The 16,434-nt window shown below is 39.2% G+C and overlaps 2 protein-coding genes across 2 annotated transcripts in view; both read left to right on the forward strand.

The window, feature by feature from the left end:
* Positions 1–1,686: 1,686 nt before the first annotated feature.
* On the forward strand, positions 1,687–6,735 carry LOC146983085 (interferon-induced protein 44-like). Its single transcript, XM_085784472.1, has 9 exons — positions 1,687–1,719; positions 1,822–1,855; positions 2,838–2,849; positions 3,021–3,057; positions 3,192–3,390; positions 4,689–4,835; positions 4,975–5,146; positions 6,202–6,302; positions 6,436–6,735. The coding sequence occupies exons 3-9, from the start codon at positions 2,840–2,842 to the stop codon at positions 6,595–6,597; spliced, it is 828 nt and encodes a 275-aa protein (XP_085640598.1). The 5' UTR covers positions 1,687–1,719; positions 1,822–1,855; positions 2,838–2,839; the 3' UTR covers positions 6,598–6,735.
* Positions 6,736–14,577: 7,842 nt separating this feature from the next.
* The window catches only part of LOC146983086 (interferon-induced protein 44-like), a 5,264-nt gene continuing 3,407 nt past the window's right edge, over positions 14,578–16,434 (forward strand). The window contains exons 1-2 of the mRNA XM_085784475.1: positions 14,578–14,599; positions 15,885–15,924. Of these exons, the coding sequence (XP_085640601.1) occupies positions 14,590–14,599; positions 15,885–15,924 (50 nt within the window). The 5' untranslated portion in view covers positions 14,578–14,589. The remainder of the gene's footprint in view (positions 14,600–15,884; positions 15,925–16,434) is intronic.

Raw genomic sequence — 16,434 nt, forward strand, 5'->3', positions numbered from 1 at the left:
GTGGAGACCAGTACAGGCCCCCGCTGACAGGTTTTGGACATGCTGAGAAGAGAATTCCTCCCAACAACAGAGTCGGCAGAAATGGAATGTCACCCACTGTAACATGAAAAGAGGAGATGTTGGTCTCTTGAAGGACGAACAGACAGAGGTGGGAGTATCCAAAATTTTTACTCAAATAAGAGTATTGTAACTTTAGAATAATTTTACTTAAGTAAAAGTAAAATGCAGCCATAAAAATATTTACTTGAGTACGAGTAAGAAAGTATTTGGTAAAAATACTACTCAAGTACTGAGTAACTGCTGAGTAACCTTATTCATTTAATAATCAGCGAATGAATGTAATAAAATACACGAAAATATAAAATACCAATGAAGAAATTCAGATATTGCCAAAGAACAAGACTTAACAAATAAGACAATAAATGAAATTTTTACAAAGTAACATAAATCAAGGCATCCACAATAGCTTATACTGTATATTTGCATACTGAGGTCTTGTTCTGTCCATAAACTGTGTGTGTGTGTGTACGTATATGTCTGTGACTCTGCGTGTGTGTGTTAACCTTAAAGGGACAACGAGGAGTTTTGGAAAAGCGAAGCGTTTTCACAATACATTTATGAGCCTCCGTGCACCGTGAAATTCTTTGACCGGCGCAAGACAGACTCATGTTTTCATTCATCAAGAATTAAAGTCAGAGGTTCGAAGACGATCAGATACTGTCGTAGTTCCCACCATAAGCGGCGATTCGGCGGCGTTATTCTCATGACTCGCCACGAAACCGAAAGTAAAGAAAGCTGGTTGGCTCGACCAGCATTTCCGCCACCACTAATAATAACAAAATAACGATAGAGACAAAACGATATATTTATCGAAAATGGGCCCATTAACAAGTGTGGGTAACATAGATTCATCCACATTAACGTGAGACTTTTTTATAACCAAATAGAAACTCCTCGTTGTCCCTTTAAGTCAATTTGAATCTTGTGTTTAAAAGTAATTTCCAGATGTAAATGGGGAAACAATTCTTCCAAAAGATCACCAGAAGCCATAATATGGGGATTTGGGGTAAATTTAAACCATTACATCTGAGCACCTCCTGCAACTTCTGTCACCTGAACCACATCAGCTCACAGTGAAAGAGAAATGATATTAAGCAAGTGTTTGTAAGTGTTACAAGAAGCTTCATTTTGTTTCACTCCATGTTCACACACACCACTCATGTAAAATAAAGGAGTGATTGAGTGAAACTGAGGAGTGTGGCTAGCTGTCAAATTAAGGTTGTCACACCTTAAGGAGGACAGTATAGTGACCAACCCCTTGGTGCTACACTGATTCATACTGTATAGAGATGTAGAGCTCTGCTCCTGGCACAAATTCATGTGTAAGTGAATGTGACAGTATCCTGATGGTGCTGATACTATTTTCCACATACTACAGACTAGTCAGGGAGTGGAAAGTTCTTTGAAATCTGTCTGTTCTGGCACAAAGTCAACTGCATGTGAAAGTGAATGTGAAAGTATCCTGAGTGTGGGGGTGACTCAGTGTTTAATTATACATTTTGTTGTGATACTTAATTCCTTTCCATTTATTTATATCAGTCTGAAAGAGGGAGGTTCTTTGAAATCATGTGACCAAATAATGAAGGTTAAATACCCGTGGTGTCGCCCAGGACAGACAGCACTGAACAGACATCACCAACTCATCCAGGGCACTTTCAGGTAACTTTGTTAATTGACAGCCCTATAGTCACATTGTTGGTTAAAGTGATAAAAATGGACTTCAAATACAGTACTTGCTAAATTTCAGAATTGCTGTTTCAGGTAAAACATCACCACTTTGGTTGCAACAGTTAAGGTAAGAACTGTGTATGATATGTTTTACTGTAGTGATACATGAAGATGTACAAACTGTTCTTATTAAGATCATTTTTTTACTGTGACAATTTACAAAAGGTGAAGTTGTTTAAAGTCTGAACACAGATTCTTCATGAAAATGTGAGCAAGTAGGAAGGGTTTAAACAAGGGATGATACTGTTGTTCAAAGTTGAGAAGAGGGTGCGAGTAGCTTAAAGGTGTACAGAAATGGCTGTTTGTCCTGTTTTTCGCGCCGAGTTGTCACGAGCTGCAACACGAGTTTACCCGAATACGGAAAACGGATTTACTGGAAAATAGAATTTTGCACCAACTTTGGCCTACATCGTCTGATAGATGAGTTATTACACTAATTTTATGATCCAGAGTGGGCTTAAATTCAATTTTCTTTTCTGTACACCTTTTGTTGGTTGGTTTATCTCAGTTCCCACTGGACTAACAGAGAGTAAAAGAAAGTGAAAGGATGTAAAGAGAAAGTGAAAGGATGTAAGAATGTGAGATGTATGTTAAAATTAAAAGGCTGCAGCCTGTGCAATCAGAGTTGGTGTATTAATACACACAAATATAAGATATATAGAAATATTCACTTAAAATGAAATTTAAAAATGTCTTGACTTTTATTTTAGCAAACTTTCATAATATTTTAAAATCTTTTCCACATTATCATTTTCTTATCAGTGGCATCTTTACCAGCTGACTGTCACACTTTAACTGTTATCATGGATTGTTAAATTAAACATTACCTTTTTTCCCCCTTGCATGATATTTTTTCCAAATACACTCTTTGTCAGCATTTCGGTTTTTGCAGTAGGCTACCTATCCCTGTATAAACAGTAAAAGTAACATTTGTTGTCTTTCAGCTCTTTTGGTATGTTAAGATTTGCTTTTAGGCATTACCAAAATTCTGTCTTGAGTTATTTATATTGAAATCTATGCACCCTAATGACACATATTTTATTTTACAGTCATGGGAGCAGGTAAGTCCTGACCTTTCACACTTTCACTTTCCTGCACAGTATTCTAAATAGGGTGAAAATAAATGAATATCTCAAATAATAACAATCTCAAAAATCACAAAACGATTGTGCAATTATTTAAAAGTACAACTTTGCCTTAGTGTACGTGAACATATGTCATTTGTCCTTCAGGTAAATCAATTCCTGTTCAATCTTGGAGGGAGACAGGGTGAGTATGTGTACTGTATATAGAAGCAAGTGTGGTGTATTGAGGGATTAATTTACAAACAGCTTGTTTTTACACCTCACTGTATGTAAAATCACACAGTATTTTATTCTGATGTATTTTTCTCCTATTAACAGGGACAGTGAGGCCAGTCTCAGTTTTGTCAAGTCTTATCAGCCTCAAAACAAAGAAGTCAAACAACTCAGAATCCTGCTTTATGGGCCGGTTGGTGCCGGCAAGTCCAGTTTCATCAACTCTGTTGACAGCGTTTTACAAAACAGAGTGTGCAATCGAGCTCAAAATGATGCAAATACTGGGACCAGCTTCACCCGCAAAGTATGAACAGATGTTGATTGTGGTGATATACTGTATATATATATTTTTTTTTTTCAAAAATGAAATGATCAATTGATTAAGAATACTTGAAAGTGTGTAAAAACGATTTTTCAGATTAACTGATCACAAAGCCAATTTATGTGATATTGAATTTTTCAAGCAAGCACTATACCATTTGGAAGAATAAAATCTATTTAAAGCAGAAGTAAGCGATCCGGTCGTTTTGGCTAATGCTGCGTTCCAGGCAGGCTTTTGAAACCGTAAATTACAGCTTCAAGTCACAACTTACAACTTTGTAGCGTTCCAGGCAACCCACTCGTGTTTTTCCGACCTGTTTTACCTGTGAAAGTCACTATAACGGCCACTCGTAACTTCCGACCCGTGAACTCGTACCAGATCGAACTGGTACGACTTCACAGGTCGGAAAAACACGAGTTACGAGTTGCCTTGAACGCACCATAACAGTCCTCGTCCCTACGTCACCACATTCACGGCGTCCCTTGGCTGCACCAGACTGGCTCTGGCTGCACACACAGCCCTGCATGCCGTTCTCTCTCCTCATTGGATAAAAATTGTAGGATACGAGAAAAGTTTTCTCCTCGGCTCAGAGCAGAGCAGAGTGACTGACAGACCCGTGTTTCCGTCCAAACACTCCATGTAAGTGATTGCTGTCGGAAGATATAACTATTTAAGACTTATATTAACACAAATATATCGCTTACTTCTGCTTTAATTTTTATCTTTATATTTTATACTTAATTAGATACACCTTGTTCTCCTCCATTACAACAAGATAAAGCTTTGACCTGTGTTTGTAGGCACTGACTGCACAGCTACAGTTCCTGGCAGAGTAATTGTGCATAATGTAATTTGTTGTACTTACAGTAGGTCAGTCACACTGATCTATTAACATAATGCTTTTTCTTTTTTTTTAAGTATATTTTTTGGGCTTTTTTCATGCCTTTATTTGATAGTACAGTCGAGAGATAGAGGAAATGGGGAGGCAGAGAGATGGGGAATGACACACAGGAAAGGGCCATCCGATGTGGGATTCGAACCGGGGCCGCCTGCAGGAGGACTATAGCCTCAACACATGGGACACCTGCTTAACCCACTGCGCCACCCGGTGCCCAACAGAATGCTAATTTACATGTAGCCCAGAGAAGCATAAACTCAGAATTTATTACAGTGCAAAGTCATCTTCCTGATGAAGCAATTTTCCTCTTTTTATATACCTAGTAAATTTATCTGCTAAATTTGCTGATATGTTAAAAATAACTGCAGCTTCTGTTTTACAGTACAGAACTTACAGAATCAAAAAAGAACAAAGCAACTTTTATTCTTTCATTTTCAACGACATCATGGGCCTTGAGCAACACACTAATGGAGTCCCCGTGGAAGACGTCAAGTTGGCCCTGAGAGGACATGTGAGAGAAGGTTATGAGGTACAACATTTTGAACGTATTATATATCAGTCAGTCCTATTATAATTGGTTATTTTACTGTTTTGCGGGTAACTGCTTAGAATGCATTACTTTAAAAAATAATCATTAATATAAATGCCCATTCTGAATTATTTTCTAGTTCCAACCTGGATGTCCACTGAAAGAAGGTCACCAAGACTACAATTCATCTCCCACTCTTCAGGACAGAGTTCATGTATTGGTTTGTGTTATTTCCGCCGACTCTGTATCTCTGTTGAGTGATGAAATGGTGAAGAAGATGAGAGACATCAGACTGGAAGCCAGTGACATGGGTAAGAGCAGGTGCCACTAAAAAACTAGTATGTGTAGACTAGTCATATACATAATACTTAGTGCCAGTGTTGTGCCTGAACGCGTTCAATGAACGATCGTTCATGAACTCATTCATATTTTGGGCGAACGTGAACTGAACGTAGGTATTTCTGCTTGATGAACGTTATTGTGAACGCGTTCATTCTGGCGTTTGTGAACGCAGCTCTCGACTTCGTTCAGTAGTGTGCCAGATTTCCATAGAAAACCCAGCTAAAACACACTGTAAACAGGCGTTAATATGTAGCGGAAAGACCACCCAATCTGGCAACACCTATCAGCTGTTTGGATCAGCGGCGCATGGAAGAGGCGGAGTGATACAGCGCGTCGCGGAGCCTGTCTGTGTGGAGGAATACTGACCCAGTTGGTTAGTAAAAGCAAAGATACTCTATTTATCTTATAAACCGTCTTTGGTAAAAGATGACGGGGGTTACGCTGGGGCCACACCGGACGCGCGAGCCGCGGCCCTCCTGTTCACATCAGACGCTTCTCCGCGCGGTCGAGAAGCGCTTCTGCCCCTCAGCTGTGTGTGTGTGTGTGTGTGTGTGTGTGTGTGTGTGTGTGTGTGTGTGTGTGTCTGTGTCTGTGTTTCTCTCTCACGCTCTGTTTGGATTAATAAACACAAATAGGCTACAAACGTACACACATTGGACACATCTAACTCAGTTACTTTTTGGGTAAAGTAAAGTAGTAACTATAACTAATACTACTGGTTAAAACTGCTACAATAATAGCTGTCTGTGGTTCGATATGGGCTGAGGCAATAATTTTGAAAAATAATAGCTTGTAGAAACATATTGGAGAAAAAAAAGAACTATGAACTAGTTCAGTTTTGGAACCGTGAACTTAGTTCAAAATTTTGAATTATGAACTATGAACTGAACTAGTTCATTTTAAAATTTGTGAACTGAACTTTGAACTAGTTCATGTAGAAAGTGAACTTTCCCAACACTGCTTAGTGCTATGATGCCATATTGGAATTTATGAATCAAAATAAAATACTTTTCTGGATGTACAGGGATCCCACAACTGGTTGTTCTCACCAAAGTTGATAAAGCCTGTCCTGAGGTTGAAAGAGACATAAACAATACCTACAAGAGCGAATACCTGAAGGAACTGGTTAGTTTTTATTGGTGATTTAAACATTTGAATGTCCAAAGTAATTTTCAGTGTTCCAACATGATTCTTCCTCTCTTTTGGTCTCCACTGTACAATGACCTGATCTACAATATTTATTTCAATTTCAAATTAGGTCGACAAAATCCACATGGTAATAGGCGTTCCACTCAACAGCATCTTTCTGGTGAAAAACTACAATTCAGAAATCCAAGTAAATGGCGGCGTTAGTGCTCTGACACTGTGCGCACTGAAACAGATGATTTCCTTTGGAGAAGACTTCCTCAACGACCTGTAGACCTGCAAACTGCTGAGGCATACTGCTTTTGCTTTAAGATAACTTTTCCTTTTATTTTCAGTCATGTTATGTTCATAGAATTGATGATGTTGATTACTCTGTATTTTTCTTTTCACAAAAATAGAGCTCATTCAAGTAATTTAATTTCACACTGTCCTTCAATCTGAAGTCTTGATGCCACTTTTCACAACAAAGTTTTTGATCTGTTGGTCAATCAAGACGTGATTAACTCTCTGCTGCAACAGCTTTATTTTAAGATGCGTCTGTCTACACTAACAGTGGAGGTTGTGGTCGTAGGCTTCATTGTAGAACCTCTTTCTTTATGACCAGACTTCACATTAATTTACTACAGCTGAATAAAAGGTTGATTCCACCACAACGATCCTGCTGTAATAAACCCGTCAAAATTCCTGTTTGATAATTCATGAGCCCGATCTTGATAATCCAGCCTGATATGATACCTACTTTCTTATAACACAAGCTACCAGGCATCATTTATATACTGTGTGAAGCTTTACTGTGTTAGCCTCTTAAATATTTTTGCTCACACCCACATCTGATGGGATAATTGAAAAAAAAAAAAGATGTCAGTATCTTGAGTACAATGGAGAAATGCCAGAACTATGAATGTGTTACATGTAGATGACTACTGTAATGTTGTTGGACAGAGCCAGTACTGACATGATTCTCTTCTGTTGCTGCTTTGAATTAAATTTGCTCACTAAAACTCAACACTACTACACTACACTACTTTAACTGTCACTTGAAAACCAGATGGTCTGATCATAAATTGATGTTTGTGTAAGTTGATGTTGTTTCTTTGATCAATAAATGAGTCTGAGCTTGATAATCCAGTCTAATATGACACCTAAATTCTTAAAACAGAAGACAGAAGCCATCACTGATATACTTGTCAGACTTTTATGTCTAAGATCATTTTGCTCACATCCCCTGAGGATAATTAAAAAACAAACAAACTCAGTGGTGCAGCAATGTATATATTAAACTGATGAAATGCTGGAGTGATGGTTAAATCATGTGAACAGCCTTCTACAGTGTTATACACGATTCATATTTGATGTAGAGTTGTGCTGTCTGTTCTAGCACAAAGTCAATATGTGAAAGTATCCTGACTGTGGGAGATAACTCAGTGTTTAACCTATTATGCAGGTTGTTGCTATACTTCATTCCTTTCCACATATTTATACAAGTCTGATAAAAGGGACGTTCTTTGAAATTATGTGACCAAGTAATGTTGAAAACGTTAATAAATAGGTGTGGAAAGAGTGAAAGTGAAAGGATATCCAATCACTTTTCAACCCACATGAGGAGCTACTGCACGGACAGTTGGCTGGGAAGGAGGACCAGACATTCAAGCCTGAACACCATTACTTCTAACACCACTTTGCTTCCAGACTTCCAGCTTTGAGGTGAGAAACTTTAATCACAGTTAGGGGCCGGATGCAGTGTCTACTTTATATAGGTCTACAGGTCCTGTGAAGTTCGGCGTCCACAACGGAAAAAAAAAAAAAACACTCTTGGCAGTGACCGCTTTTCTCGCCTCGCTCAGGGAGCTTCGAGCTGAAATCTGTCCAACTTTTAGACATTTTCAGCGTTCGTCAATGTCACTTTTCCCACACTGACAAATCAACATCAAGAAGGGGCGGGACATACGTTACTGACAACGGCACGACCGGAGACATGGCTCGGTTTATTAACACATTCGTTTGTATAGACCTAGGCCTACCTCAGGGTCCATGTTGAAAGCTGTCGCTATATATTACACCTGTTTACATTAACAAGGCAGGAATGCGGAAGGGTCAAAGGACGCGTTTTATAACCGAGTATCAGCAGCATTTTGACAAGAGAGAGAGAGAGACAGAGAGACAGAGAGAGCTCTCCAAGTAGGCTACTGCGAGTGTCAGTGCAAAGAGCGCGTTTTGTGGACACGGCCCCCATTATTGAAAAATAGTCGGCTAATCACTCATCTTGCCTTAAGTAGGCCTACTTGCAGTGTTTCTTTTGAAAGCATTAAATTACTAAATATTCTGAATTAATTTGTTTCATTAGGTTTTTATTTTTGACAATTGTGTTTGTATGAGTGTTTTGTTTGTTTGTTTGTTTGTTTTACATGTGAATACCCATAAATACGTGAAAGTTGTAATGTAATGTAATTTAAACATTTTACTTCAAAGTTCTGTCCAGTTTGTTTTGATTTTACACAAATGATACTCCTACTGTATACAAAGATTTGTATCAGTAGCTACTAACACGGAGTAGAATGGAATAGAAGAGAAAATACTTTCATCCCTAATTGTCCAGCAGCTAACCTAAAATAATATCATATATAAAATGACATAAAAAAGTAAACATGTAGCCTAACAAATGGCATTGTGCATTTTGCAGCAGGAATGAAGGATTTCCTGAATCTTTCTTAAGTAATGTCATATATTTTGTTTTACAGCCATGGGAGGTAAGTCCTGACCTTTCACACTTTCTCTCTCTTGTAAGACATTTACAGAAAACAAAGAATGGTTGTGCAATTCTTCAAAAAAGTACAACTTTGCCTTATCATTTGTCCTTCAGGTCTTTTTAGTCAACCTTGGCGGAAGCTAGAGTGAGTATGAGTAGGCTACCTATGAAGTCAGTGTGGTGTATTGCGGGCTTGAGGCAATAAGCAAAGCACCACTCACAGTTTTTTGCATTATAAAAGTTACATAGTATTTCATTCTAATGTATTGTTTCTTAAATTCATAGCAACAATGAGGCCAGTCTCAGTTTTGTCAAGTCTTATCAGCCTCAAAACAAAGAAGTCAAACAACTCAGAATCCTGCTCCATGGGCCGGTTGGTGCCGGCAAGTCCAATTTCCTCAACTCTGTTGACAGCGTTTTACAAAACAGAGTGTGCAATCGAGTTATGACAGATGCAATCTCTGGGACCAGCTTCACCTGCAAAGTATGAACAGATGTTGATTGCAGTGAATATTTTTTTGCAAAAATGAAATGATCAATTAATTAGAATACTTAATGAAAGTGAGTAAAAAATGATTTTTCTGATTAACTGATTTAATTTAATATTGAGTATCAAACAGCACTATACCATATTTGTAAGAATAAAAACAATAAAATTTTTCTCTTTATACTCATTCAAAAATGTTGTCAGGACTCTAAAACTGAGAGAGCGACTAACTGAACTTATTTAGATACACCTTGTTCTCCTCCATTACATTTTTTTGCAAAAATGAAATGATGTGTTGATTAAAGAGACTCTGAGGAGTTTGCTTTTATAAAAGAGTTTCATGTGGATGATTACCCATACTTGTTAATGGGTCCATTTTTGATAAATATATTTGAGTTTCGGTTTTCCCGGACGCTGCTCGGCAGGTCAAGGGATAACGCCGCCAGATGATTGTTTATGGTCGGAACTACGACGGTATCTGATCGTCTTCGAAACTCCAACTTTCATTCTTGATCAATAAAAACATTTTGGCAAATGTTTTTGCTTTCGCTTGTACCGGTCCAAGAATTTCACCGTGCACATGGAGGCTCATGGTCAACACATACACAACACAGAAAAATACGCAACACACTACAAAATAATACATCCCACGCAGCGCAATAAATAAATAAATAAATAAATACTCATACAGTGCAGGAGTGTTATGTGGAATTAACAAGGGCTATCGCCACAGGGATAAAAGAGGTTTTTATGGCAATTAGTCTTGCACTTGGGGAGAGCGAATCTGTGACTTGAAGGAAGAAGTAGGAATTCTTGTGGGACGTGTCTGCCAGAATTCTCTGGGCCTTTGCAAGGGCTCTTGCCTTATACAGGACTTAGATGTTGTCAAGATGGGTACCTGATCTTGATAATGAATTCTATTTTTGTCCTGCAGGGACAGTGTGCCAAACCAGCTGATAAAAGAAAAGGTTAAAACAGATTCAATAAAACAGATGTAAAACATTCTCACAAAAGTGTTATCCATGTTAAAACTACAAAGTCTGTGAAGAAAGTGCATCCTCTGGTGGGCTTTTTTTTTCAAATGTCAACTTGTGGTCAAACACAATACCCAAATATTTATGTTGCTGGACAATTTTATGGTATTCGTGGATGAAAACGTCCACTAACGTTTAACTGCTGTAAAAATATATCAGATAAATATTGTTTTCATTTTTAATTTGCAAAAATCTGTTAATCATCATCAGTCCTGATCAAAACTATTAAATATAAAAAAAAAAAAAATTCAGGACTTTAACCCATTAAAGCAGAAGTAAGCGATCCGGTCGTTTTCGCTAATGCTGCGTTCCAGGCAGGCTTTTGAAACCGTAAATTACAGCTTCAAGTCACGACTTACGACTTTGTAGCGTTCCAGGCAACCCACTCGTGTTTCTCCGACCTGTTTTACCTGTGAAAGTCACTATAACGGCCACTCGTAACTTCTGAACCGTGAACTCGTACCAGATCGAACTGGTACGACTTCACAGGTCGGAAAAACACGAGTTATGGGTTACCTTGAACGCACCATAACGTCTTGTCAGCCGACGGAGTTAGCAGCCCCCGCCCTCGTCATGGATCTATTGGTCCTCGTCCCTACGTCACCACATTCACGCGCATCCCTTGGCTGCACACACAGCCCTTCATGCCGTTCTCTCTCCTCATTGGATAAAACTTGTAGAATACGAGAAATGTTTTCTCCTCGGCTCAGAGCAGAGCAGAGTGACTGACAGACCCGTGTTTCGGTCCAAACACTCTATGTAAGTGATTGCTGTCGTAAGATATAACTATTTAAGACTTATATTAACACAAAAATATTGCTTACTTCTGCTTTAAGTGCCAATTTAAAAGATGAAGTCCCTTATTTTGGGAGGGGAAAAACACAAATTTATCTCTTTTTAATATAAAAAATTATCAGAGACAGGAGATTTTCTACTTGTTATCACAGTCATGGATATATGTCAAAGATTAGTAACATAATTGCCTTTGAAGCATATTTAGTTTTTGTGCAGCATCTAGCTTTGACTGCTGTTCAAAGTTCACCACGCTATGAGATAATAATGGAACGTTATGACTCGGAGTTGTTTTCGAGGCAAATGCAGAGACTGCTTGCCGAAAAACTGCTCCTGACGGGGATGCGCATCAGTGGTTTTGCATGAATTTACCTCGAAAACTCAGTTTCGTAACATTCCGTTATTATCTCATAACGTGGTGAATGTGCAGGTCACAATCTGTCCACCAGAGCGTTTTGGAGTTGTTGAATTGTGTATTTGATGAGTTTGATGAGGGAAACCAAGAAATCCCATTAGCCTCCATAGCGTAGCTCTGAGCAGCTCGCGGCTCTGCTCCGCCATTCTAGAAATAGCTTGCACCGACAATTAAAGGTAACAAACCTACTGCTATGACTATAGGGATTTTGGCAATGGGCCAATTTGCTAAAATGTTGAACTATCCCTTTAAGACTGACAATGGAACAAAGTCACAAAATATTCTATATCTGATTTTGCAGAACAAACCGAACACTAAGCTACTTTTACTTTTAATGTGTCCGCTGAGATGATGACTTTATTTTATAGAAGTTTTATTGAATCTGTTTTAATTTTGCACTATTGCCTGGTTTGGAAACTTGACTGTATAGCCAACAAAAACAGGCTGGGTAACCTCATCAATGTGGCCAGTAAGATTTCTGGGAGGAGGCCATCTTATAGACCTTTATAAAAGGCAGATGAAGGCCACTTCCATCCAGGAGTGCGTGTAGATCACCCCCTTCAGGTCGGAGGTATCAGGACAAATAGATAGGGCTTCATCATTTGTTCCTCAATGTTGAACAGTGTTAAACAGTGAGATAATTGACAGCTGTCTTGACCAAGTTGACCACACAGTCTGTTCTATCTCACCTCGCGTTTGAATGCACTTGAATGCACTTTGTCTCTGAATGCACTTGAAAATTAATTACTCTGCCCACTATGTGTTGCTATATGTGCTGTTTTTCTTAACAGAGGTTGATTGTTCTGTGTGTGTTTTATGTGTATTTATGTATGGGTATGGTATGTCTTTATGTGTTTTGGACCTCCTGGCTACAAATCAATTTCCCAACAGGGACAATAAAGATAACTTTGAACTTTTGAACTTTTGTACTTCCTCTTTCTAAATCATTTTTTTCTTTACACTGAGCTACTTCGTTAGCCTGGTTAAAACATGGACAGATTTTCTTCCCCATTACAGGTTTAACTTAATGAATGATCTGCTGTGTTCAGCTGTGTGACTGCATCAGTCGCTGTGTGTGTGGATTCACTGTTTCCAGAACGACAGAATATCTCAGCCAATTGCTTTGCTTCCATTCTTTAATCCACAAACGCATTAAGAGTATGGGAATAACAGAAATCTTATAACCCCATTACTGTTACCCCCACAAAGAAAAAGAGAACCTGTGTTTATATGGTTGTGCAAGTGTGTGTGTGTGTGTGTGTGTGTGTGTGTGTGTGTGTGTGTATAACAAGCCATGACTGCAAAATATAATATAATTCAGCAAATTCATTCATTTTTCAATTTGATTTCCAAGTGTGTGGCCCTTCACTTACTTTATCGAAGTCAGTATGGCTCACTGGAAAAAAGAAATTGCCTACCCCTGCCCTAAGGCAACACAAGGGTTAACAAAAAAAGAAAAAAAAAAGTGGACAGAGTGAAAGTGAAAGGATATATTACTTTTCAACTCACATGAAGAGCTACTGCACGGAGAGTTGGCTGAACACCATTACTACACCACTTTGTTTCCAGACATCCAGCTTCGAGGTGAGAATCTTTAATCACAGTTAGGGGCCGGGTCCAGCCTCTACTTTCTATACTGTAGGTCTACAGGTCCTATGAAGCTCGGCGTCCTGGGTCGAAATTGATGTGTCTGTGTCCACTTGTTGTGGGTGTGTTTGAGAGTGGTTGAGTAGTTGTGGATGTATGGGTAGTGGGGGTTAAAGTGCTAAAGTTTGAGGATAAAGGGGGGGGGGGTTGAGTTTACCATGTAGTATAGCAGCTATCAAATGGATTGCTACGTGGTCGGGTGATAGCCCAAGCAGTAATCAAAACACACCCAAGATGAAGGAGAAGAAAAACAGAACCAAACAAATAAATAAGTGAATTTTACCATGCAGTAGAGCAGCTATCAGATGCTACATAATCGGGGTAACCCAAGCGATAAACAGAACACAACCAAAATGAAAATAAGAAGCAAACCAAAAAAAAAAAGGGGGGGGGGTTAAGGTATGTAGTTGGAATGTGAAACTGCAACAATGCAAAGTCCAGGTCATGTATCTTAAGTTAGGCGTGGTTAGTTGGTGGTTGGTGCCAATGGAGGAGAAAGGGGGAGGGGGGAAAGAAAGAGAGGGACAAAAAAAAAGATACCGACCCGTTTTTGCCTGAGACATTACAGGCCTGAGCCCGTGCGTGCCCGAGAGTAAGCTATGAGAGTGTATCCGAAATCACTCACTATACTAACTGTACTGTATAGTCTAGTGAGTGGCTATTGTAGTGGGTAGTGCGTAGTGAACATATACTGTATATAAAGGTAGTGAATGAGTGAGCGATTTTGGACACGCAATTTTATTTGTATAGCCCATTTTTACAAACAGTTTGTCTCAAAGGGCTTTACATGGCATCGTAACAACATCCTCTGTCCTTAGACCCTCACATCGACTGAGGAAAAACTCCATGGAAACCCTTTTAACAGGGAAAGTAAAAACTGACAACTTTCATATATTTTATTTTCTTATCACTGACTTACCAGCCACTTTAGCTGTTTAACTGATTGTTTACTGAAACATTAACTAGGCTATATTTTCTATTATTTGCATGATATTTTTTCAAAATATCAGTATTTTGGTTTTTGCAGTATCCTTGTAAAAACAGTGAAATAATATTTGTTGTCTTTTGTTATGTTAACATTTTGCTTGTATTCTTTCATGGGATATTTATATTTAAATCTAAGCACTATATTTTATTTTACAGCCATGGGAGGTAAGTCCTGACCTTTCATGTCATGGCCCTTGCTCTTCCGCTATTTAGTGGCTCGGTTTTCTGTTCTGTTTTCTGTTGTTGGACTCTTAGGGGCTGTCCCATTCCTCCACACTTGGCTCAGTGCACTTGGTTACGCACACACTTTGGTGACGTTTTGCCGGCGGAACGTATATTTACATATAGTGTGCAAGCATGGATTAAGTGGCCAAGCGTGTGGGGGGATATCTAAAAGCAATCGGGACACACTTGACAAGTGCAGCCTGTGCCATTGCGCACAGTAGCACAACTAAGACACACACAGCACAGCAACAGTTTTAATAAACAGTGCTGCTGGATCAGTCTCATCTACTCCTAAAGTGTCTCTATGCGCAAGATTCAGATCATAAACATGTAAGCCCAACTCTGTAGGCTAAGTAAATAAAACAAACAAGAAAAACGAAAAAATAAAAACATGAACAGAGCATGATGAATATAAAATATGACATTAAAAAGTCATAATTATGATATAGAAAGTTAATTTCATTTTATTGGGATTAATTCAATCGCATTTCCTAAACGGGCTTGTGGCTGCCGGTGACGGCGGACTTCAACGTGGTGCATTGTGGGATTTATACTTGGCCAAATACCGCTCGGATGCGGTCTTACCATAAGTGTGGGTAAAGTGCAAATCAGGCACGCTGCACTTTCAGTCGTTGGAGAAACGGGACACACTTGCGCACTGACACTAAGCCCATGAACGCGCACGCCAAGTGCCCAAGTGTGTAAGTGTGATCGAGTGTTCATATTGGGACAGGCCCTTAGTTTCTGTGTTCCCCTGTTTAGTTTAGTTCCTGTTTTATTTTGAAGTTCTGTGTTGTGTCATGGTCTGTGTCTTGTCCTAGTTTCCTGTTTTATTTTGAAGTCCTTGTCTTGTCTTCCTGTGTTTTCCCTCCTCAAGCACACCTGTCCTGTGTTTCACATCGTCAGCCCTGCCCTGCTCCTTGTGTGTCTCCAATCAGATTTCTTTCCCCTCCTGTCTCCTCACCTGTTGCTTGTTGGTTTGATTGTATTTAGTCATGTTTCTTTCAGTTCCGTGTTGGATTATTGTTTGTCGTCATGGTGTTGTGTTCTCCCGGCTGTTGTAGCAATTAAAAGCTCAGTTTGCAAGAAATCTGCCTGTACGCTCCTGCATTTGGGTCCTTCCTCCTACAACCCTGACATTTCACACTTTAACTTTCTTGTAAAATATTTACAGAAAACAAATAATGATTGTGCAATTGTTTAAAAGTACAACTTTGCCTTGTCATTTGTCCTTCAGGTCTTTTTAGTCAACCTTGGCGGAAGACAGAGTGAGTATGAGTATCTATGAAGTCACGTGCTGCTGTCAGCATGGTGTATTGTGGGCTTAAAGGAGCTGTATGTAAGAATGTGGCCGAAACTGTTGCTGCAGTCAAATTCAAAACACAGCAGCGCGTTTTCCCCCTTCCCTGTCCCCCAAGACTTGAGGTTGCCAGATAGCGAACTTCTGCTCTGCTCACTCACACAGTCAGTCTCAAAGTAAAGATGGTCATGCCTCTCTAAAACATATTAGACTGCATTAGTTGGCTACTACCTGCATTCAGAGGGATGAAGCTAGGGCTGCCCCCAAAAATTTGAAGCTTTGAAGCTTTGTTCGTTGCCATGGTAATCGATCATGAATGATGATGATTTTTTTTTCTTTTCCTTTTTGACACCGGTTCTCATCGGCAATTGTTACATTAAAATGAGTAGGCTACATGGCCTCCAAACCTGCCTGAATTTGGAGATATGCAGTGTTTGTTTGCCATTACTTTCATTATTTCTGCTACGATCGCGTGCGC

This window comes from Trachurus japonicus, chromosome 8 (assembly GCF_045865225.1).
Source record: "Trachurus japonicus isolate A0001 chromosome 8, Traja_1.0".
Taxonomy (NCBI): domain Eukaryota; kingdom Metazoa; phylum Chordata; class Actinopteri; order Carangiformes; family Carangidae; genus Trachurus; species Trachurus japonicus.

Bases quoted from the DNA above. Each gene is read 5' to 3' on its own strand.
- LOC146983085 (XM_085784472.1), top strand. The intron at 3,391-4,688 runs GTATGAACAGAT...TCTGTTTTACAG, and splicing joins GGACCAGCTTCACCCGCAAA to TACAGAACTTACAGAATCAA. The intron at 6,303-6,435 runs GTTAGTTTTTAT...ATTTCAAATTAG, and splicing joins GCGAATACCTGAAGGAACTG to GTCGACAAAATCCACATGGT.